At 61.0% G+C, this 23223-nt stretch overlaps 1 protein-coding gene across 2 annotated transcripts; it reads left to right on the top strand.

Annotated features, from left to right (window-relative positions):
* Nucleotides 1–575: 575 nt before the first annotated feature.
* NAPA (NSF attachment protein alpha) lies at nucleotides 576–23184 on the top strand. Of its 2 annotated transcripts, none has more exons than XM_027037927.2 (11): nucleotides 576–828; nucleotides 9389–9468; nucleotides 12095–12211; nucleotides 16897–16943; nucleotides 18312–18389; nucleotides 18600–18655; nucleotides 18765–18849; nucleotides 19599–19703; nucleotides 20777–20845; nucleotides 21470–21520; nucleotides 22415–23184. In XM_027037927.2, the coding sequence occupies exons 1-11, from the start codon at nucleotides 731–733 to the stop codon at nucleotides 22514–22516; spliced, it is 888 nt and encodes a 295-aa protein (XP_026893728.1). In that variant the 5' UTR covers nucleotides 576–730; the 3' UTR covers nucleotides 22517–23184. The 2 variants fall into 2 exon arrangements, with proteins under 2 accessions (XP_026893728.1, XP_026893729.1); XM_027037928.2 differs by lacking the exon at nucleotides 576–828 and adding an exon at nucleotides 5138–6661.
* Nucleotides 23185–23223: the final 39 nt, after the last annotated feature.

Here is a 23223-nt window from a genome sequence, read left to right as displayed (position 1 = left end):
TGCTTAGTTTTGTTTCCCCGTCTAAGTACTTTACTGCCTTCCCAAACCAGTTTCAGTATCCGTCGGCAGAGGGCGCAAAACAAAACCAAAAAAATGCTAGTGCGGATGCATCACCGCTTACGCGTCTCCCAGTGAAGAACCACGCGAGATAAGGCGCGGAGGCGGGGCCTAGGAGGTGCGCAAGAGATCTGTCAAACCCGTACAGGGGCGGGGCGTATCTTGCGGCCTGGATCCGGAGCTGTCACGTGAGGGTCGGTGGTCAGCTGACTGGGGCGCAAGTTCCGCGGGGAGGTACCGGCCGAGACGGAGGATGCTGCTGATTGGTGGGGCAGGAGCCAGAGGGGGGCACTTCGGGGCGGGTCTTTGACGGCGGGGACTACGATTGGCTTATGCGAGTCACGTGGGATATCGTAGGGCGCACCAGGAAGAGTGCGGTGTCCTACGCGGCTGTTTGCGCAAGCGTTGAAGCGGCGGCTCGCCGATTGGAGACGGTGAGTCACGGGGCGGTGTGCCCCTGCCGGTGGGGGCGTGGCCGGCAGGGGCGCACCTCGCTACCAGACCGCTGGTTGGCCGGCGCAGATCACATGGTGCCGGGCAGCAGGCGGCGCGCGCCGGTGCGACGTCAACGCCGCCCGCTAAGCTTCCCCCGACCTGACTACCGCGGCCGGGCCTCGGCTGAGTACCCCGTGGGCCCGGGTCCGGCCGTTTGCTGAGTACCGTTGCGGCCACCATGGACAACTCCGGGAAAGAAGCGGAGGCGATGGCGCTGCTGGCCGAGGCGGAGCGCAAAGTGAAGAACTCGCAGTCCTTCTTCTCGGGCCTGTTTGGGTAAGAACCGCGCCGAGGGGTCGGCGGGGACCTACGCTGAGAGGACGAAGGAGTCATGGCCCGAAGCGGCGGAGTAGAGTCGCAGGGCCCGAGCCTAGAGAACGGAGGGGATTCCGGGAGGAGGAGCCACGGTCTAAAGTGGCAGAGGGGACACCGGCCAAGGGCCAGGGGGCCCGGGCTGTGGTAGCTCGGTTTGAGGAGAGACCTCCCGAGATGGTGGGAGGGCCGTAGGCTGAGGACAGCCAAACGGGCAACACCGTCTTGAGGCTGTAAGAGGACCCAGGCTGAAGATGGGCCAAGAGGCCGGAGCGAACCTGGGCCGAGGGAACATGACCTGAGGCCTTGAAGGGGATCGGTTTGGGAGAGCAGCCGGGTCAAGAAGTCTTTTGGAGCTCTAGAGAACGTATTCGAAGGATACCTGACGGGCATAGTGGGCCCGGGACTGAGGACACCTGCCCGAGGGATTGACCTTTCTCCAAAGCGCGCAGCAGCGGATTTGCAGGAGCTCCGGGTGATGGTGAGAGGGTCGGGGCCAAGGTGATCCTGGGAGTGATGGGGCGCCCAAGTCTGGGACGTCTGAGGGCGCTTGAGAGAAAGCTGCATGAACCGGAGAAAGAACCTGGACTTGAGGTGCTGGAGAGCATTGAGGACTTTTCGGGGGCCTGTCTTAGTCCGTGTGAGCCGCTATAACAAAATAGCCTAGAACGGGTGGCTTACGAACAGAAATTTAACTGTTCAGAGTTTTGGAGGCTAGAAGTCCAAGATCAGGATGTTGGCAGATATGATGTCCGGTGAAGGCCTGCTGCCTTGTAGACAGCCACCCCGTCACCACGTCCTCACGTTGTGGAAGGGGTGAACTAGCGTGTTGGAGTCTCTTTTCTAAAGGCACTTCCCCCTTTGGGAGGTGACCAAATCACCCCCCAAAAGCTCCCATCTCCTCATGTCATCATGGAGGTTAGGATCTCGGCACATGAAATTTGCGGGGGGGCACAGTCCATAACGGGGCCGATCTTGGACGGTTCCCATTTGCCTTTTAGAAAGGACCGCGGCAGCTGGTGTGGGGGAGAAGTTGGGTCGGGGAGTGCAGGCAATGACGGTAATGACACCAGGTAATATTTATTATTACGTACTCGGATTCTGAGTCAGACCTGGGCCAGGCGCTTCACCTGCGTCCTTGCATTGAACCCTCACAACATCCCTGGGGGGCTGGACAGATTACTTTGCCCGGTTCCCCGGTAAGTAGGAGACCTGGTCTGTTTGATCCCAAAACTATCTTGCTGCCACACTGGTTTCTCCCCGAGGCTGGTGCCCGTTTCTGGACGCTACACTTAAGAAAGATGGGGGCCAACTTAAGAGGAATTTCTAAGTTAGGGAACTCCCACCCCAGAACTCCTCCTTCCTCCCTGCCCCACATGGCAGTTTTCTCCCGCTGTTTAATGAATGCATCCCAGACCCTTCGAGCGCCAAGAGCAGTTGAGACGGTGCTGAGAGAGGAGTGGGCAAGGCGAAGGCAGAGGCGCGGACAGAGCCTAAGAGCTGGGAGCATGGCAAGAGGTCAGCCGGGAGGACTCCTCCTGGCCAGCCCTCTCTCCTGGCCCCCCCGCCCCTCTGGAGCCAGGCTTCCGTGTGTTCAGCATTTCACAGCTGCCTTTTCTCCAGGCCCCCCAGTGGCTTCAGGGACCGGAGAAGGGAGCGTTGGGGCTCAGCCCATCCCTCATGCGTTTCCCTCCCCTTTTAGAACCATCAGGAGTGACGGCATTCCACATTGAGACGTCTCTGCTCATGTCAGCGGGCCAAGTAGGATAGCCCCCACCTGGGATCTGAGACAACCTCGCATCCTTAGACGTGAGGGCCTTCTTTGTTCTTCACTGTTTCTGGGCTCCCAGACGCTAGAGGGCTTCTGTGCACCAGCAGCCCGAGAGGGAGGCAGTACCAGCCAGTTAGTAGATCAGAGCTCCTTGTATATCTTCCTCTGGCTCTTTCCTCCCCGCCTCGACCCAGCCAGTGCACAAAGACCTGGGGAGGGGAGCTGTAGGGAATGGGGGAGCAGCCCAAACTTCTACTCTGGAAGCAAAAAGATGGAGATTTCCTGAGCAAAACACAAATTGCGGAAAAGGATCGGGGATGGGGTAGATACACTTTTTCCCTCTTCCTGCCCCAGGGCTTCAGATGGATCCAGAAACTTCCCTGCTGTGCCCTGTTTGGAACTGTACAACTTCCAAATGGTGGTTCCGTTCCCTGGGGCTTTTCCTTGGCCCTGACGCCTCCTCCCTTGCCCCCATCCCCTGCTGACCAAAATCCAAGAGAAAAACTTCTTTCCACTTGGATGCTACCATTGGTAGGAAGTTTTTGCGTCTGTGAAATGAAAACCATAGCGATACCTACCTCATAGGGTTGCATGTGAAGCGATGAGCCTGATCTCTGTGTTTTGAGTACTTACTATTATTAAGTATCTTATTGGAAGTTGAGCTAGAAGTGCTGGAAACGTACAGATGTCAGGGGGGTTGGTATACAAAGAGCGCATTTGTACAGATTAAATGTTGACAAATCAGTTCCCGTTTAAACCGCCTGTAGGCATCAGCCACCCCCAGGAGCCCTGCCCGCTGTCAGGATCCACGGCTGAAAACTCGGTGTCCCTTGCCCAGACCCAGAGCACACGTCTTTCCCGAGGGGATGCGAGGTTTCAGGGCTACCCGGCCATTGTTCGGCTGCACCCCTGGGGTTCTGCCTTTATTGACGGAGGGGACTGCTGCTTTCGTGCAGAACTTCCAGTGTTCCTGGGTGGGACGGGACGGCTGAGAGACAAAGCCCTTTGAGAAACATTTTTTAAGAAAAGGAAACACGTTCGCTTCTGGGGCTACAGCGAAGTCATGTTGGGGCGCAGAGGGGCGTCGGTCCGAGAACCAGAGGGGGACCTGCCGGGCCACGTCGGCCCCTGCCTGTGAGCTCACAGGAAAGCAGTGGCCCGTAAATACGCACCTTCGGCAGGACGTAGGAAGGAGTGGGGCGGGTCGGAGGCCCCGGGCTCTGTGGAAACCAGAAGGTGGTGCCCCCCGGCTAACCTGGGGGTCGCGGGGGAGGTGAAACCCACGCCGAGATTGGAGCTAGGTAAACGTTTCTAGAACGTGCTCTCCCTGCCAGCCTGATAAGCGCCCGGCCGAGCACCTGCTGTGTGGTGGGCGCTCTCCCAGGTGCCCGCGTGCTTCCAGCAGCCCCGCCAGGTCCGGAGTCTTCCCCCCCAGACACAGAGGGAACCGGGGCTCTCGAGCCGGGAGTCCGCTTTTGAGTCCAGGCCTCATCACAGCCCCCGGCTTTTCCAGCACCCCAGGTGACTCTAGAATTCCCGTTGCCAGGTGGCCGGCAGCCCTCGGACTGGATTTCTCCTCCTCCTTGTAATAGCAGCCGTTTGAGCACCTGCTCTGTTCTGGCCTCGGTGCCAGGTACTGAGCACGCGTCGTCCCTCCTCCCCTTAGAGGCTCTTCCCGGTTCGGTTTCGTTGCCTCCATTTTACAGGTCAACAGACTGAGGCTCTGGGATCGCTAGCCCAAGGTCCCACAGTTATGAAAAGTGCCCGAAACTGATTTCAGCCCGGGTCTCTCGACCCCCGGGTCCATTCTATTTCTGCTCTCCGTCTGTTACGGGCATGTCACAAGAGTGTCCTGCAATGGTGTCAGAACCGGGCAGTCAGTGTGTGTGACACTTTATTCTTTTGTCGTTCCTGGGGCCCGTGTTGGGGGGGGGGGGAGCTCTGTCCCCAGGAGCTCAGACACACGAGGCCCGGAGGAGGTGGTGCCCGCAGAGCGGGGGAGGCAGCGAGCGGCTCAGCTTTGCAGGTGGCATGGGAGGAGCTGCCCAGGGATCCCACAGCTCTGGCCCTGTTTTCCAGTGTTCCTTCTGCCTGTGGCACTGACGGGGGGGGGGGGGGGTTGCTCCGTGGGGGGCTGGTTTAATGACTCCCTCCCTTGCCCAGCGGCAGCTCGGCGTGGCTGCAGCAGAGAGCAGAGTCTGCTTGTGGGTGAGGGAAATCCGCACGGCGGCGTTGGCTGTTCAGTCTGGCGGAGAAGCAAGAGCAGGCAGGGACCTTGTCCACCTTCTCTCTCTCTCTTTTTTTTATGTTTATTTTTGAGAGAGCGAGAGGGGGAGGGGCAGAGAGCAGGGGACAGAGGAGCTGAAGCCAGCTCCGTGCTCGAACTCACGAACCGCGAGATCACGACCCGAGCCTCAGTTGGACGCTCAACCCGCCGACTCACCCAGCTGCCCCCTCCCACCCCCCTTTCTTACTTTCCAGAAGATAGAGGGAAGGAAGCCTCCCAGATCTCGTGAGTGAGTGAGAAGCAAGGCAGGACCGGATCTCCAGGACCCGAGTCCTGTTTTCTGGTCCCTGCCGCCATCTGGCAGCGTGAGCTTGGGCAAGCCCCTTGACCTGTCCGAGCCTCAGCTCCCTCCTCAGTGAAGCAGGAGTAAAATACCCAAAGCCTTACTGTGAGGAACTCAGCGCTGGTTCAGGCAGGGTGCTCTAGGTCATCATAGTAACGTAGAGAAGATACATAGAACGGCAGAGAAGGTCAGGGTGGGGACGGGCCTTTGGGGTCCATTCGTCCCCACTCGGGACAACGGAGGATCTGGGAAACTGAGGCGCCGACGGAGGGCCAGTGGCTGTGGCACTGCGGGGAGTGAGGAGGACCTAGAAGGGGATCCACCTGCCCTGCCTCGTGAGGCTTGGAGCAAAGCACAGGTGGGGCGGGTGGCCCGATGCTGGGAGGCAGGAAGTGCCCAGGGGACAGAGGAAGGAGCCGGGAGGCTCTGCCCCGCGGACCCCCCCGGCCCGCGGCCCACCGGGCCTTCTGTGCGTTGCTGGCACGGTGCTCCCCTCTCCATATGGCAGTCGCTGGAGGTTGGTGGCTGCGCCTGGGAGCCCGGAGACTGCTTCCTCTGCCTGGGGAGGGGGCAGAGAGCAGAGCCGAGTGGGTAATTATAGACAGCCCTCCACCAGGCCGGTCCAAACCAGTTCCCTCTATTCCCGGCGTGGCTCGTGGCGTGGCTCGTGGCTCGGAGCCGAGCCGCCCGATGGGGAGAGCGAAGCAGAGGCAGCTTGGGGGAGGTCGGTGGGGGAGGGACAGTCAGCTGTCGCCTGTGCTGCCGCTGGGCTCTTCAGGAGAGGCCTGCCCAACTAGCTTTTCTGGATGTCCTGCAGGAGGCACGGGAGAAGGCCTGGGCTCTTCCGGCCGAGAGTTTGCCAGGCTCCCGTGAGGGATCTGAGCCCACCTGACCTCAGCGAGAGGCCCTGGAGTAAACCGCAGGTTTCCCTGCCAGGAGACAGCTTGCTAGAGCGCTGGAGCTGGGGGCTGCTTCGTCCTGGTCACTCTGTGCCACAAACCTCCCTGTTGCGTTAGAACAGGGCCCAGACCTTTCTCCTGGCCTCCAGCACGGGGATCCCCTAGCTGCCCGTTCGGCCTCATTTCCTACTGCTCCCTGCACCGCAGCCATCCTGGCCCACTGCTGTTCCTGACCTGGCCGAGCTTGTTCCTGTCCTGAGGCCTTTGCACGTGCTGTGTGACTGCTGTCCGGAATGCTCTTCCCTCTTTCCGTGGGTGGCTCCTTAGTCCCCTTCGAGGACCGAGCTGAAATCTCACGTCCTCCCAGTGGCTTGCCCTGATGTGCCTGACCAGGGAACCCCCTCCTCCCCCAGTCCTCCTTGTGCTTGCTTAGTCCTCACATCGCCTCGCTGACTTCCTGTTTACTGAGGGCCAGGTCCTTCTCCTTTGTTTACTGCTGTCATCTGCAGCGTCTGGCACGGAATAAGTGGAATGAATGGCTCGTGTTTGTTCCCCAGGTGAATAAGCAGCTGTGCGAATGGCTCCTCCGTCAGGGCCTGCCAGTGACCCTAGGCAAGTCACTTGCCCCCTCTGAGAGCTCCATTTCCATTTCTGAACGGAGGGGATGGGACTCCAGGGCATCCCCCTGTCATCGCAGGCCCCAAGTTACTGGGAGGAGGCAGGCCTGAGCAGACCTTAATCCCTCTGGCTTTCCCAGTCCGCGGTTAGAATGGTTGACCCAGAGCAGGCCTGGCGTGGAATCACAGAATTTCAGGCCGGCAGCTGACAGGCTTTGTGTTCTGTGTTCACTCTGTCCCGCTGAGCTGAAACAAACCAGCTGGGGCCGACTGTTCATTGTTGATCACCCGGCTCTGGGCCTCTCGGTGGGTCGGGCCATTTCTGCTTATCCAGGAGCCCGAGGTTTTTTTCAGAGCACGTCTGAATCTGGATAGAACCTAACTGTTGCCAGAAAGAAGGGAAGGATGAGCCAGGGGATCCATGGGATGAGGAGACCTAGGGTTTCGGTCGGTGAACACGTCCATCCCCTTTCAGTAAGAGAATATTCCCGAGAAGGTCCCCCAGAGGATTTTGTAGCTAGGCCTCAAAGGACCCTATGCCCGGGAAGGTTCTTCGCCTCTCCAAGGCCCAGAGTGGGTTCTAAAGAAGTCACTCCAAGCAGGGGCCCCAAGCCCAAGGTGTGTTGGGCCAGCTGGGGTGAGGTTGGCCAGGGAAGACCGTGGAACCGTGCAGAGTGAGTGTGGGAGGGCAGTCCTCGGGGCGCTTCCTGTGGAGCAGCGGAGGGTGGGGGACCGGCATCGGCACAGCCCCGGCAGGCAGAGACTTTTCATCTAAAGAAGAACCTTACCTGCTGTGATTCGGAATCCCGGGCCCTGGAGTCCAGCCCTAGCTAGCCTGACCAGGGGTGTCTACCAGCTGACACAGCCTGACTCGGAACAGGTCACCTAGGTCACCTAAAGCGATGGGTCCAGGTCAGCTTTTTCCCCTCCCGAACGCACCTGATCTTTCTGAATCACCTAGGACCATTGTTTGAAAAGCCAGATTCCAGGCCGCACCCAGCCCTGAGGGAAATCTTCAGGGGAGGGTGGCTGGGAGGCTCTGGTTTGATTACCGTGACCAGCTCCGGTGACCCGAAGGAAAGGACCTTCTGCCTTAGCGGTGCAGAATGGAGGCGTGCCCCCAGATTCCAGGGGAGGCCCCCCCCAACAGCCACAGCTGGGGCCGGCGAGTTTCCAGGGCCAGCGGACACGGGAGAGGGGCAACAGGGAAAATGATCTGTGTGGCTTTGTTGCTGGAAAATACCCGTCTTCTCTTCTTCAAGACAAAATACTGGTTGATGTCAGCGAAGAGAGAATCTGAAATCCATTTGGTAGAACTGAGCGTGTGGGATTTTTTTCTACTGCTGATGTGGGCGGTGGGAGCTTGACCTCGTGGGCTGAGCCTGGTTGCAGTATTGGAGGCGGAAGGACAGAAACGTGGTGGGGACTCAGACGAGGTTCTAATGAAGGGTCCCCCAATTCAGGAAGAGCTTCATATGCACCGCCTGTGTGGGAGATCAGGAAGTTAGGGTGAAACTGCCCAAACAGAGCGCTCTTTTTTTCCCCCTCAATGTACTCCTTTGTATGTCTCTGGCCTCTACTCTTTTTTTTGTTTTTATTTATTTTTGAGGGAGAGAGAGAGACAGAGCACAAGGAGGGGAGGGGCAGAGAGAGAGGGAGACACAGAATCTGAAGCAGGCTCCAGCCTCCGAGCTGTCACCACAGAGCCCGACGCAGGGCTCAAACTCGTGAACCGTGAGATCATGACCTGAGCTGAAGGCGGATTCTCAATCTAGTGAGCCATCCAGGTGCCCCTCAGGCCCCTACTCTTACACAATAAGTTCGTTGAAGGTGGTTTTGCCATTTTAAATAATTCTGTACTGAACATCCTTACAACTTTTCTGATTTAGTTTCTTGGGATAAATTGGCAGAAGTGTAATTCATTGCTGGACCACAGAACCAAATGTAAATCTTGGCATTTAAAAAGAGAAGTACTTTGTTTGCATTCTTCCCTGTACATTTGAGTAGATAAAGTATGCAGATGATAAAGAATTCAGACAGTACCAGTGAGGCGTGTGTGGTGATTAAACCTGTCTGCCACGCCTGCCCCCCCCCTTCTGTAGGGTTCCCGTAGACCCCACCTTCGAGAAGAATGCTGTGGCTAGTTTTTTGCGTACATCTGCTCAGTCCTGCAGTAGTAATGACACACGTGCAGGGTCAAGAGGTCTACACTGAACAACCGCAGCGTGCGAGCCATGGGATTAAGGCATTGGGAAATGGCCAAGGCATCCAGAGCTGGGCTCCTCCCCCAGAATGCTTTGCAGTCTCTTGGCAGAGGTGGGGTGGGGGTAAGGATTTGCAGAGAGCCTGGGAACCCGTGGTCACCGAGCGGAAGTGGAAGAGACTGTCAGAGGCAGGGCTCACGGGGAGGTTGGAAGGCCCCCCTCCCCGAGTGAGGGTGGCCCACGCCTCCCCCGGGAGGGCCCCGGCAGCGACCGTGTCTCTGTTCCAGGGAGTGGAGGCCACGGACGCGGTCTCCCCTGAGCCCCCAGAGGAGGCCTGGGCTGCAGCGGGCTTCCCGGGGAAGTGATGGGGGCGGGGCCGCGTCTGCACTGGCCCCGGGGCGGGATGCTTGCTTGCTCTTCAACACCAGACGGGTTTGTCTCATCTTGCCCCTTCTTTCCCCAGAGGCTCATCCAAAATAGAGGAAGCCTGTGAGATCTACACCCGAGCAGCAAACATGTTCAAAATGGCCAAAAACTGGAGCGGTATGTGATCTTTGCTACAACTCCTTCGTGGTCGAGTCTCCGGTTTTCCCTCTGCTTCCAGTCCCGAAGGCCTGACCCAGGGGTTAGCCTTGCAGCGCCACCCCCCTGCCCCAACCCCGCCACCTTTCTTCGCCATCTTTGGCCTCAGAAGCCCATCGGCCTGCCATTGGCTCCTTTTGAGCCCACTGGGTTATTTTACTTGGGTCACAAGACCTTGGAGAGAGGTCTCTAAGGCTAAGGATAGATAGATTAGCGGATCCAGATTGCTCTCTGAGGGGTTTCTGAATTCTAGGCCCGGGGGTCCATTCCAGTGGTTCAGTTAACAGTAATTGTTAACCGTTTGTGGAGCGCGCTCCTAAGCGCCAGGCGTGCATTCTGTGATCGAATGAATCGGCACAGCAGCCCTGTGAGGGTCAGTACCGTCCGTGTTCCCGTGGCTGGAAACGGAGGCTTCGCCCAGCCCCACGCCTAACAAGTGACGGAGTGAGAATTTGGAAGGCAGAGCTCCGACTCGGGAGTGGAGCGCTTAACCTGCCCCCGTGCTGGCTCTGTGACCTTTGAAGCCAGTGTGACCTAGGTCTGGGTCGCAGACTGGCCGTGTGCCCCTGGGGAAGTTACTCGACGTCTCCGAATGTGATTCCTCCTCAGCAGGACCACAGGGACGATGGTCCCGACCCCCATGGGGCCGTCGTGTGGACTCCCGGAGACGTGGTGGCCGGGAGTGCTGCGTATGTCCTTCCTGCTAGCTGCACTGCCTCCCACCTCGGAGTGGAGGGAAAGCTCACAGAGGACTCTGGGCAGCAGATTAGCAAACTTCAGGAGCAGCGAGGAGGTGCCCCCCACGGCCCTCTCTGTGTTCTCGCTCTGACTAGGGGAGGGCGCAGGTTGACGATGTCAGGTCGCTTAATGCTGGAGGAGGGCATCCGCTCGAAGAGAGCGTCCCAGGTCGTGCACCTCCGCTTGGTGGGTGGAGTGTGATCGGAGTCGTGGCCGCTCTGGCTTTGGCCATGAGGTTGTGGTCAGACTCCCGGCGAGGCTGGAGTGTGGCTGGCTCCCCCAAAGAGAGGCTGGCAGGCAGGGAGGGGCCCCTAGAGGCCAGAAAGGCGGAAAGTCTGGTTGGGAACTGCCAGAGGGCTCCAGCTTGGAGCGTCAGCAAGACGGGGTAGAGGGAATTGAGTGAAGACAGGTTCAGGTTTGGGACCCAGGGAGGAACTTGCTGACCAGAAGGAGACGAAACCTGAAACGGACCCCTGGAAGCAGTGGGGAGGGCCCCGGGCAGGACGGATCTCCTCGCTTTCTGAGGATGCTTTTGGTTTCCTGGAAATGGCAAGAGTTCTTCCTGAACTATCACAAAATACGTTGTGCGTAAAGCCACGTGCCAGGGATAATTTTACGCTCCTGAACTGATCGGGTGCCATCAGAGAAAGAAATGTTTGTTTGTCTTAGAGTTTGTTTATTTTGAGAAAGAGAGAAAGCCGGAATCAGGGAGGGGCAGGGAGAGAGAGGGAGAAGGAGAGAGAGAATCCCAAGCAGGTTCCGCACTGCCAGCACAGAGCCTGACCCGGGGCTCGATCCCACGAACCTGTGAGATCGTGACCTGAGCCGAAGTTGGACATTGAACCGACTGAGCCACCCAGGCACCCCAGGATATTTATTTTTCAGTCACATAGATGGTACTTTGCCCCTCAAATTTGTTACTCCCGCCCTATTCCTCCAGCTGTTCAAATAAAAAAGCCTTGGGCTGTTTTTCATTTTTCTCCAATGATGCTACTCTCCTGGACAGTTTGCACTCAAGCCCTGCGAAATGATAAATCCTGCCTACTGAGAACCTGGGCTGCTTTGTCTTTCCTGCTGCTCTGAAGTTGCGGGATGGAGTCAGGCCCTCTGGTCCCCTTCCGGCTCAGGAATTCTGTGATTCGGATCCTGCTGGAGGAGGATGAAGGGAAGCATGGGGTCAGGCGGAGGCTGGCTGAGCTGAAGGTGGGGGTTGGAGCTCCCTGGTTAGCATAGCCGCACCCCCACTCTCCAGCCCTGGAGGAGGAGAGATCCCGTGGTCTCCTGCACGCCACAAGGCGGTTTAGGAGACAGACGTGTAACCAGAATGGTTTCCAACTGGTGCAACTAAGGACGGGACAGACTGGGCTTCCCATGTGGTCACTGCTACCCTCTGCCCATGGGCACTTGTCCCTGAGTTCCTGCTGTCCCATGGGGCCACTGCTGGGCTTAGTTGGCGATAGTTTGTATATCCTTCATAGCTCTCGGCCCTGCCTGCCTTCTCTGTGGTTTTTTAGAAATGGTGGCCCTGGAAATTTCGGCAAAGGCTGGGACCAGGGCTGTGGGATTTTAGCTGGCCTCGGCCTGGCCGTCTCTTCGCACGCCCAGGGCTCAGGGGCCTCCCTCTTCCTACAAGTCCACCTCACGGACTTTCCGGAGCCTCGGCCCCAGGGTCAGGAGGCCCGAAGTCAAGGCCTCCACCTCAGCTCAACCCAGGCCTGTCTCCCCCCCCCCCCCCCCCACACCGGGGCCCCTCTGCATTCTCAAGAGAGCCACCTCCCCAGGGCAGTGTCTGAGCGGCATCTGATAAGTGGAGCCCCGCTAAGGCTGAGCTCACTCTTTTCTGTTCCAGCTGCCGGAAACGCTTTCTGCCAGGCTGCCCAGCTGCACCTGCAGCTCCAGAGCAAACACGACGCGGCCACCTGCTTCGTGGACGCCGGCAACGCGTTCAAGAAAGCTGACCCCCAAGGTGAGCCTCTGTGCGACGCTGGGCCCGGCCACCCGCGCACCAGCCGAGCGCTCCCCGGAGAAGCCCTCCGGTGTCCGCGAGGCTCCGGTTTTTTCCAGGGGCCAACACACGCCGGAGGCTGGCAGGAGGCTGGCAGGAGGCTGGCAGGCAGACGCTTGGGCTTGAACCTCAGAATTGGCTCCCTTCCGGTTGGCATTTGCATCCCGCTCCAAGCCTCCGCCTCCCCCTGCTGCTCGGTGTGCGCAGCCGATCGCTTCCCTCCCGAAGCCGGGAGCATTTGGGAGTGGGAGTTACATTGCAGACCCGCCGCATGCCAAGGAGAGAGGAAAATCTGTTCTGTTGTCAGAATTAACATGCAGAAGGGGGTGGGAGGGGTTCTAAGACCGGCCAGGTAGGAGTTGATGCCGAAAAAGGAGCGGAAATTATCCCGACCTGGCTTCCCAACACGCTGGGGGGGGGGGGGGGGGGATCAGAACGGAGCCCGAGATGCGGTTGCCAGAGAACAAGTTACTTAAAATGCGGGAGTGTTTGGGGATAGGAGCCCGGTTTGGGACTGACTCATGGTGAGAAGACCGTTTGTCCCACAGCCCAGCGGGGACCAGGCTCTGGGGTTTTGTGGAGCTGGAATTTTAGTTCATTTTTTTCATCCTGGTGCCAGACACAGGTGGCTAACTTTTTCATTTTAGCAAGCGTGAAGACGTTTTCTTCAAGTGACCCCTCGTTGTCGCTGTGCTCTCAGAAGAGAATAGGGAACATGTGAATGTTTCAAGGAAAAGGAAAGAAAGAAAAGGAGATGCCGCACCTTGGAGTAAAGACCTGTCCTTCCCAAGAGAGTCAGAGAGGTGTTTGCACGGATCGGTGAGCGCGGGCCACACCCGAGCGCTGGGGAATTGTTGGCGGATCCGTTACCCGTACCCGGGGATATTTAATTCCCAGTCAGGGATTTGATCAGTGTAGACCAAGTGGCTTTTCTGTGTCCCCAGGCTTGACCGGTCACTGCTCCGTAGCTGGGTATGTCACAGGTGTTGGCCTGAGGGGTCATGTGGTGGGCTGAGGCCTGGCCAGAACCAGAGCAGAGGCCTTGTGATGGGGTGGGCCACCACAGGCTGCATGGACAGTGTGACGACGACCCAAGGACGTCTGTGTCCGTTCCCCGCCCGCATCCCCCCGGGAACTCCCCACCTCAGCCTTCCCTCTGCCCCCGGGGGAAACCGGTCTACCTGGAGAAGCTGCCTTAGCTTCTGGGCCTTCACCTGCTGCCCCTGGGTGACTGGAAGGACTCGTTTCTTGGGCAGGAGTTGAGCGCCAGGCTCTGTGACACGTGCACAGTGCTATTTGCTCTTTAAACAAACCTCGGCCCTTCCCTTGGACGGGCCCCCACCTAACGCCGCGTCCTTCGTCACCTGGCTTTCGATCTGAGCTTTTTCAGCTGAGGCTCAGCACGGCAGGGGGTGCGTTGGGTGCTAGGTTCTGGGCCGGGGGCTGTGGCCCCCTGCCTGGCCTTAGTAAGTGCAGAGGGTGGCCGAGGCGTCCCTGCCTCAGTGGGAAAGCAGCCGACATGGCCATCGTGGAGCCCAGAGGCCACTTTGGTTTCTCCAGGGATCAGCAGACATGGTTTGCTGCCCTGGGAGCTGAGGCAGGGAGGGGGTGGATTTGGGGTGGGAAGGACCTTTCAGGGAATGAGAGGGGCAATGGTGAGGAGGGGACCCTGATTTGGGCAGAGCCAGGACTGAGTTCCTTGGCTGGAGTGCCAGGTTCTTGGTGCTAATCAGGGAGGGGCGTGGGGCTGAGTCCCAGCACCGCTGCCTCGCTGTCGTCCGCCCCCGCAGTGGCTCACAGAGTGCGTGGCTAAGTGTGGTCTCCCTCGTGTGAACGGAGCCTGTGCCCCTGTAGCCTTGGGCAGTCACTTAATCCTCTGGGCGTCTGTTTCCTGGTCTGGTGAAGCAGAGACCGAGTGTGAAAGAACGTGCGGACCTGCCCAGTGCGGCACCTGGTGTGTGATAAGTATCTAGGAAGGGGTGGCCCTTGGCTCCCATCAGACAGAGGCCCGGCCTCCCCCAGCCTCCTCCTCTTGGCACTGTGCCTTGTGAAACAGAGCTGGAGGGCCCACTTGGAACCCTGCCAGGTGTCCCCGAGCAGGTGGCCAGCTCCCTGGGGCCTTGCTGACCACTGCGCCTGCCTCGAAGGCCTGTGTCCTGTGTCATCACCTCCTACGGGAGTCCCGGAGGGCCCTCCCCCGGAGAGGCGGCTGGGACCGCTCAGGAGGCCTGCCAGAGCCAGCCAGGGTGGAAGGAAAGGATTCGGTGCCTGTCACCGCCCTCTCCCTCTGCGAGTCTGCCCAGAGTGCGGGCCGGGGGCAGCCTGCCCACCCCCTTGGTGGCTGGGGGTGCGGGGAAGTGATGCCCATAGCTGTCAGCGGCTCCCCGATTTCCTATAGCCACCTGACAGCCAGGCCCGGGGGTGCCTACTGCGTGGTTAGACGTGGTAGCGTCTCTTTTTAACCCATTCCACTTCCCCGTGGGATTCTGCGGTCTGCCCCCGTTTCACTGGGACGGGCTGAGTCCCAGGCCTGATACGGGCAAGTGCAGCCGGACGGCGGGGCCGCTGCAGCACAGGAGGTGGGCCCGGGGCTCCGGGCCGCATGACTCCCAGTATGCCTCAGCCAGGCCTTCCCCTCTGGGCCACGGCACCCGCCACCCCCGTCCCGGGCTGGCTCCCGTCCAGGGGTGCGCCGGCCGCTCATCGGTGGGGTCCTGGTGACTGGAGATAAGCTGGTTGTATCTAGTTTGTCGGTGTCCTGCCTGCCAGCGCTCTCCCCGGGGCGTCAGCGGGCAGCCCGCTGCTTTCAGGGACAGCTGTTCCTGAGCCGGGAGCAGGCGTGAAGGGGGCTTAACCCCGTGAGTCCGTGTTGCCGCCGGGGGGGGGGGGGGGGGTGAGCCTTCTGCCCCCACTGCCACTGCAGGGACCGAGCCTTGGCGACAGCACTCGGGCCTGGTGCCAGCAGGCCCGTGGGGACAGCTGGGGGCCTCCGGTCCCCCTCCTGGGCTGCTCGTCTCTCACCGGGAGCAACCTTTGCCCCCTGGGCCAGGTGCCAGGCTGGGCTCCCTGGTGTTCCAGACGGGGGAGCCACCGGCACCCCCTGGGGTGGAGGATGAAGCAGGGGTGGGAGGTGTGGAGCCGGCTCCTTGTCGTCCTTATTTTCATCATTGTGTCGCGGCCCGGTGCTGGCTCGTCAGATCCAGAAACGCTCTGTTTCGAAATATGCACCTGTGTTAAAGTGAGACTATTTCCGGCTGTATTTTTTCTCCCTTTCCCTCTGCGTTCTCTCCCTTTTCTCTTCTTCTGCTTCCTTTTTGCTTCCTTTTCTTCTTCTCTCGCGCCTTGAGCTTTCAGCTGCTTCCCATCCTTGACCAGAATGGTTCTCTGAATCCTTCCGGCGCCCCCAGAGGCCTTTCAGAATTGGATCAAACCTGCAGACACCCCTTCCCCCAGAGTAGGGCTGACACACGCCCACTTTTTGCCTGTAAACTTAGGGGGCGGGGAGCTTGTGGACTCCCTGAAGGCCCAGCCCCAGTCTGAGGCTAAGAGCCTGTGCTCACCTGTCTCCCTGGGCCATGAGACCTTTGGGGCCCTGAGAGCAGGCCAGGCTTGGCTCCTCTGTGGCTCCTCTGTGGCCCCTCAGCCCAGCGGGCCCGGCTCACCGTGGGGGACCTTGGGGGTGGACCAGGAGCCTTGTGGGTGTGCTGGATGGCAGGGGGACCTTCCAGGCGCACCCCAGCACGGAGCCCACATCCCGTGTCTGTCCGGGCTCTCTTCCTTCCCCCCGCACCTCCCCCAGCACCCTTTCTTCTGAGATGCATTAAAAGAGATCCAGCCCGAGAGCTCATCTCTGTCTGCTAGAAAGTGCCTCCCACTCATGCCGCTCTCTCTCCTCCAAATAACGTGTCAAAAGAGAAAAAAAAAAAAAAGCAATAGCCGAATTTAAGGTCTTGGAACAGGTGGTGCAACAAAGGTAGCCGAATTCTGTCTCTCACGGGCCACCCTGGTGTTTGCTTCGCTGGGGACACCTGTGGTGTGGGGAGCTGGCACGCGGCGGGTGAAGGCGGGCGGGGAGAACAGAGGGCTGTGCTGAATGCTGAGAAAATGATGGGGATTCCAGCCAGAGGGGCCTCGGGGTCGGGTCCCGGTGTCCAGCCCCCTCCTGCCAGAGATGGGGGCCAGGCAGGTGCAGGGGACGGTGGCAGACTCGGGGTCCCGCAGTGACGGGGTACCAGAGTCCGGGTGGAACCTGGGCGTCCCTCGGGTGTCGGGCTTGGCCGTCCCTGGCCAGGACCCCTTGTCCTGGAGGGCAGGGCCTCGGCGGGCCTGGCTCAAAACACCCATGGGAGTCTGGCTGTCAGCCTGACCGTGTCCGGTCCCTGGGGCTGCTGGGAAGGTGGTGGCAGTGTGGCAGCCTGAGGGAGAGGGCAGCCCTCAGCAGGTAGCAGTCCGCGGCACGGTACGTTAGTCTAAGAGCGTTACTTGGGGCTCAGGTGTCCCTTCACCTCCCCTCCCGCCACGGCCATGGCCACGAGGGCACAGCGGAACACCTGCCCTGCTTTCTCCTCTTCCTCCTCCTCCTTCTGGCTTCTGCTGAAATAACTTCTCTTTCTCATTTCTCCCTGCTTCCCTTTTTCTCTCCGCAGAGGCCATTAACTGTTTGATGAGAGCGATCGAGATCTACACGGACATGGTAAGGGCCACTGCCTGTCTCGTCCCTCCGGCTCTACCACCTTGCTCCAGCCTGCCCTCCCTGGCGCCAGCTTTAGGAGCAGGTGGGGGGGGGGGGGGGGGTTGGTCACCTGCACCGGACTGGCTCCCGACAGCTCCCGCCACAGCACAGGGGAAGTTACGTTTGTAGAAGTTACAGCTATCGGGGGCCTTTCCCCTTGCTGGTCCTTCCCCTCCTGCACCCCATTTGATTAGCAGGCCAGAGGGGAGGTGGGGCCCAGAGCTGGCTCAGCCCCCGCCCTGTCCCCGGGGAGCATCCCCACGACAGATGAGGCCCAGAGGCAGCTCCACCAGGGAGCCAGGACCAGAGACCAAAACTGGGCTCCGGCTCCCATCCGCTCTGCGTTTTGCCGCTCCACACTCTGCCTCTGTCTCGCCAGACCCCTTCCCAGGCCGGAACCGGGTCCTGCCTCCTATCAGGTCCAGTACCATACTGGAGTGTTGTAGTTAGAGCGGCGACAGCGGCTGCCAGATTCCCTCCGCTGAGTGGGTCAATCCTCCCCTGCAACGGCCCTGTGAGGTGGAAAGTGTTACCCCATTTGACGGGGATGGGGGGCCCAGACAAGCAACGTGACTTGCCCAGGGACATGTGCCTGCGAACAGCAGTTGCTGAGACCCAAAACTAGGCCTCGCCGAGCCCGGGGCTTTGCCCTTTCCCGATGTCCCTGGGCAAGCGGGTGTCCGTAGACCAGCCCTGTGTGCCAAACGGCCGGCCGGGAGCCAAGTTCTGCGGGCCCCTCTGCCCCCTACCCCAGGTAGAAGCTGGTAGCCTGTGCTTAGCTCCTCTGGAAGCTAGGGCCGTCCCTGGGGAGAGCCGTGCATGTCTGCGGGGGAAGCTGGGGGTTGTTGGCCTGTGAGGGGGCCGTCTCCACGGCCACACGGGGGGAATGGAGGCCAAGAAATTCCCGTGCAGTGTGGATGCTCGGACCCACTTTCTCCAGGGCTTTCACTGGGTGACTGTGGGCTGGTCGTTCCCCTAATCTGGGCCCCCTGTCCAGCGCTTCCTCAGGCCGGGGCCTCTGCCAGGTACCTGTGCACCCACATTATCTCTGGCGTTGCCCCGCCCACCTGTGCCCCTGTGGACGGGATGGACACGGAGGCTGCGTGTGGGGGGCTTGCCCAGGGTCACCGCATCGGGCCGGCGCAGAGACCAGGCCTCTCCCTGGAGCCTCCTGTTTAGGGCCCCTCGGTGCCTTCTCATGCACACCTCACCGGTGTCTGAGGGGCAGGAAATCCCCGGCTCCGGGGGCCTGGAGGGGCGAGGAAGGGCTGGGCTGGGGTGCTGGGGACGTCCCTCGTCACAGATGGCCTCTGCCCACATCCCACCCAGGGCCGATTCACGATCGCGGCCAAGCACCACATCTCCATCGCTGAGATCTACGAGACGGAACTGGTGGACATCGAGAAGGTGAGGGGGAGTCGGGAGGCCCTGCCTGGCTGCCGGGGGAGCGCTGTGGCGGCTGGGGCCCCTTGGGCCGGGGCTCGCGTCCACTGGGGGAGGCGCCCGGAAGGGGGCATGGGGCGTTGGCCGAGCACGGGTCAGGGGCTCCTGCTGTGCCCCAGGCAGGCCCGGGCCCCTGGCGGACAAAGGTTGCATCGCTTCCCTGTGTCTCCTCAGGCCATCGCCCACTACGAGCAGTCTGCAGACTACTACAAAGGGGAGGAGTCCAACAGGTACCGGGCAGCGGGCTCCCCCCGCCCTCCCCAGCCCCCTGGAAGCTCCCCCTCCAACACTGCCACCGCCACCGCCACCGACTTCTGCCTCTGTCCCCACCCCACACAGCTCAGCCAACAAGTGCCTGCTGAAGGTGGCTGGTTATGCGGCTCAGCTGGAGCAGTATCAGAAGGCCATTGACATCTATGAGCAGGTGGGGACAGGTGTGGCCCGTCGTCCCTGCATGGTGCTCCCTCTGTTACCTCCCCGGCGCTCATCCTGTCCTCCCTGGCAAAACCTCTCCACCCACCACTCCCCGTGGTGTCACCGCCCTCTCCTCTGTGCCCTCTCCCCTGTGTGCGTCTCAGGGAGAGCTTCCTGGGAGGCCCAGGGAACGGGAAGGGTCGCGGAGGCCTGGGGTGGCCGGAGGTGGCTGAGCAGCCCCCAGGAGGCATGCTTGGGGGGACGGGAAGGGAGCGACCCACGGGTGTGCAGGCTCCCCTGGGCTGGGCGGGGCGGGCGGGGCAGGCGAGGCTGTCCCGGTAGGTTCAGCGTGGCCAAGAGAAAGGCAGGTAGCTGGCCTTGAAGGAGAGGGGGACGGGCGCCGGCTCTCAAGTTCCCGCCTCCTGCCGCCCTCTGCCCACCAGTGTGTCTGCCTCCTTCGGGCCTGACAGTGGGGCCGCCGCCTCCCTGTCATCTCGGCTGCCTCGGCAGGGCGGGGGGGGGGTACGGACACCTGGCTTCAGCCCTGTGGCAGCCCACCCCCCTGTCACACACTGCTCTGTGGCCGCCCGCACACCGTTGGCTGACTTCTCTGGGCTGGTCCTCGGCCTCCCTGCCCTTGGTATCTCGGGTTAACCGGGCTTCAGCCTGGACACAGACGCACTGACCCCGGTCCCCCCCCCCCCCCCCCCCCCCGGCTGCCAGCCCCGAGCTTATGGTGCCACCTGCACATGCGCACAGGTGGGAACCAATGCCATGGACAGCCCCCTCCTCAAGTACAGCGCCAAGGACTACTTCTTCAAGGCGGCCCTCTGTCACTTCTGCATCGACATGCTCAATGCCAAGGTGAGCGCGGCCCCGTGGGCCCACCCAGGGCCTCCCCCTCCTCCCAGTGGCCACCCTGGAGCCCTGGGTCTGTCATTAGGCCAAGGCCCCTCTTGGCAAGGGGTGAGCCCCTCCCTCACGTCTGGTGCCTGCAGTCAGCTGTGGGCAGGACACACTCGTTCTCACTGGCGTGTTTCTGTTCCTGTTGTCACGCGCCCGGTCTCCGTAGCTTTTGAGTTTGCCCGGCTCCTGGCTCATTTGGTGCCAGGCTTTTTCTTCCGTGAGAGCATGTTTTGGGTCCTTACCGCGTCCCTTGAGGTCGGCACCACTGTTACCCCGTTCTGCAGCTGAGGATGCTGAGGCCGGAGCCCCTTATTCAAGGCCACAGGGCTGGATTCCAGATCTTTGACTCCCAGAGTCATGATTTATACTGTAGCACGCGTGCCCACACCACCCATTTTCAGGGCTTCTCGGCAAGAGCGGAGCCAGTGCTGGCTGAGGGGGCAGGGAATGGCCTAGCCGGAGGAGGAGCTGGAGTCCTCGGGGTCCGGGTTTGGCATTTCCTGGGGTCTCCGGCCACCCCGCCCTCAGCCTCAGGGTGTGTCTGAGCACGGCCGCCAGCCCCCGCTCCCGCTGTGGGCGAGAGCTCAGGCTTTGCTGTCGGGCCGGTCCACATTCCCGCCCCCACGTCCCCTGTGCCCCAAGCAGGTCATTGCGTTTCCCCGCTTTCAAAACGGGGGTCCCCATCACGTGGCCCTCCCCGGGGCGTCATGGTGGTTAACTGAGAAGTGCCCAGCACCAGCCCTGGCACGTAGGAGGTACTCCTGCGAGACAGTTGGTGTTTGCCCCCTGCCCTGGGCACCAGCCTGGGAAACCCTTCCGCTTCCTCCCCACAAGCTGTCACTGCAGCCACGCTTGGCCCAGCACAGCCCCACGGAGGTGCCGCCAGGCACAGAGCCAGGTGACGCTGGGGGAGGGGCACAGAGAAGGACTCAGGGGCCAGGTGTCTCCAGGTCCCCTTGGCTGCCAGGCCGGTGGCTCCGATGGCCCCTCTTCATGAGCTTGTCCCCTCTTTCCACCCTTGTGACGTTTAGCTCGCCGTCCAGAAGTATGAGGAGCTGTTCCCTGCGTTCTCTGGCTCCCGGGAGTGCACGCTAATGAAAGTGAGTGCTGGGTGGGCTGGGGGCAGCGGGGGAGGGCAGCCGCGGGCTCGTCGCCGTAACTGCCGAGATCTGTGCGGTGGTTCTTTTTTTTTTTTTTTTCAACGTTTATTTATTTTTGGGACAGAGAGAGACAGAGCATGAACAGGGGAGGGGCAGAGAGAGAGGGAGACACAGAATCGGAAACAGGCTCCAGGCTCCGAGCCATCCGCCCAGAGCCCGACGCGGGGCTCGAACTCACAGACCGCGAGATCGTGACCTGGCTGAAGTCGGACGCTTAACCGACTGCGCCACCCAGGCGCCCCTGTGCGGTGGTTCTTAAGGGTCTTCCGTCTTTGTTTTGTTTTCCCTCCTGTGCGTGTGGGCCTCCGTTTTCTAGCTGGGAAAAGTAAGGCTCGGGTGGCGACGGAGACGGCGGAGCTGGGAGGCCGCGTGATCTCACGCACGCACGCACACGCCTGCATGCACACGCACAGGGCAGGACTGGAAACTACCCCTTCCTCCTGGCACGGGAGCCCCCTGACCTGCACCGCCGGGTCAGGCGTGGATCTAACGGGTGGATCCAGTCCAGGTCAGGCACACGGCCGGCCTTGGCCCCTGACCCGTCTGCCTGCTGTTTTCTTGCAGAAATTGTTAGACGCCCACGAGGAGCAGAACATTGACAGCTACACCGAAGCGGTGAGTGGCCGTGGCGGGGCCCGCCCTCCTCAGACACACTCTCCTGGGAATCCCACCCACCCTTTCTCTGGCCCCGGCCCCGGCCCCGGCTGTGAATTCCTTTGTCCAGTCACCCCAGAATCCTCCCAAGGAGCCCCAGAGGTACAGGGAGGTGTTCTCCCCACATTAGAGATGATGGCAGTGAGGTGCGGGGACTCGTCCTCGGCCCCTTGGGGGCAGAGCTGGGATGCAGACCCGTGTGTGTCTGCCCCTGAAGGCCAAGGTCTTTGCGGCACTCGGTGCCCCAGGTGAGCAGCTGGGAGGAGCAGGGAGGGAGGGGGACGCGTCGTGGAAGGGCTCCCTCTTCCAGCACCAAGCTCCATGACAGAACCACCCCACGGAGGTGTTTCTTCCTTTCCATACTCTGTTGTGAACATTCTGGAACTCTGTTGGGCCCAGGTCAGGTCCTGTTCCAGTCATCTGGACTGCATCTGTCAATCACGTTTCCTGGGGGCCCTTCAGGAATCCTACACCGCTACCGATGACAGAGACCAGAGTCCCTCCGGTCCATCCTGCCCCGGGCGGTGGGTGGGACGCGAGGAGGATCAGCCACAGAGAAGGGAGAAGCAGGGCCATGGCAGGGCGACAGGCCCCCATCCCCATGGCGTCCGGAACAGGCCGCCCTCACGCGGCCAGGCCTGTTTCCCACCCAGAAAACAAGGAAGCTGGACCGTTCTATGCCGCAAAAATCCTTTCTTTTCCCCAAGGCAGCCTTAGAGGGAGCCCCCCTCCCCTCGCTCCTCCTCAGGGAGACTGGCCGGGAAACACCCAGAGAACCTGGGACTGGGGACAAGGAGGGCGTCAGGGCCGGCTGTGGGACCGGCGCCCTCTGCCACCGACCCCCCTGTGTCGCAGGTGAAGGAGTACGACTCCATCTCCCGGCTGGACCAGTGGCTCACCACCATGCTGCTTCGCATCAAGAAGACGATCCAGGGTGACGAGGAAGACTTGCGCTAAGCACCCCCAGCCCCCTGGCACCCATCCTCCTGCCCCATCTTCTCTACCCCCGCGCCCCTCCAGCGCGTGAACCCAGAGACGTGGGGCCGAGACCTTGGCTGCGAGACCTCCCCTCCCTTCCCGCAGAGGAGTCTCCCCAAGCCGCGGTGCGGGCTCAGCACTGCCGCGGGGCCCCCGAGGCTGGGCCTGCCGGCCGGACAGTCCCCCTCTGTTCTCGCTGCACCCCCTCGCCTCCTGCCCGTTTATTTAATCCCCCCCTCCCCCCAGAGGTGCCCTTCTCTACCCCAAACACAGAATCTCTGACACAGACCTGTTTGCTGTGGGTGCCGCCAGGGGTGGGGGGTCAGCATCTGGTCCCCCGCCTCCTGACCGGCTGAGTCGCAAGACTGGCTTCGGTCTCTCCCACCTGTCCTCCAGCCGAGCCCTGAGCACACGTAGCCGCTGAGATTTGCTCTCCCCGTGGGGGCGGGCTCCTTCCCCTCCGGTGCCGGGAACCCCCACGGCATCCTGCAGCCCTGACCTCTCAGGATAGACCGCAGGCCCTGGAGCTCAGAGGGCTGTCCCCGCGCCCACCCTGACATCTGCTCCTTCCCTAGTGCTTTGAGGTTTTGTGGTCGGAAGCTGCAGCTGGCCTGAGAAAGAAAAATAAAAAAGAACACTTCGCATGAGTCTCTCTTCCTCCTCACCTCTGCTGCCCCGTTGTGTCT

Source organism: Acinonyx jubatus, chromosome E2 (genome assembly GCF_027475565.1).
Source record: "Acinonyx jubatus isolate Ajub_Pintada_27869175 chromosome E2, VMU_Ajub_asm_v1.0, whole genome shotgun sequence".
In the NCBI taxonomy this organism is placed as follows: domain Eukaryota; kingdom Metazoa; phylum Chordata; class Mammalia; order Carnivora; family Felidae; genus Acinonyx; species Acinonyx jubatus.
The sequence above is the reverse complement of the archived record's forward strand: the minus strand, read 5'-3'. Positions and strand labels throughout refer to the sequence as shown.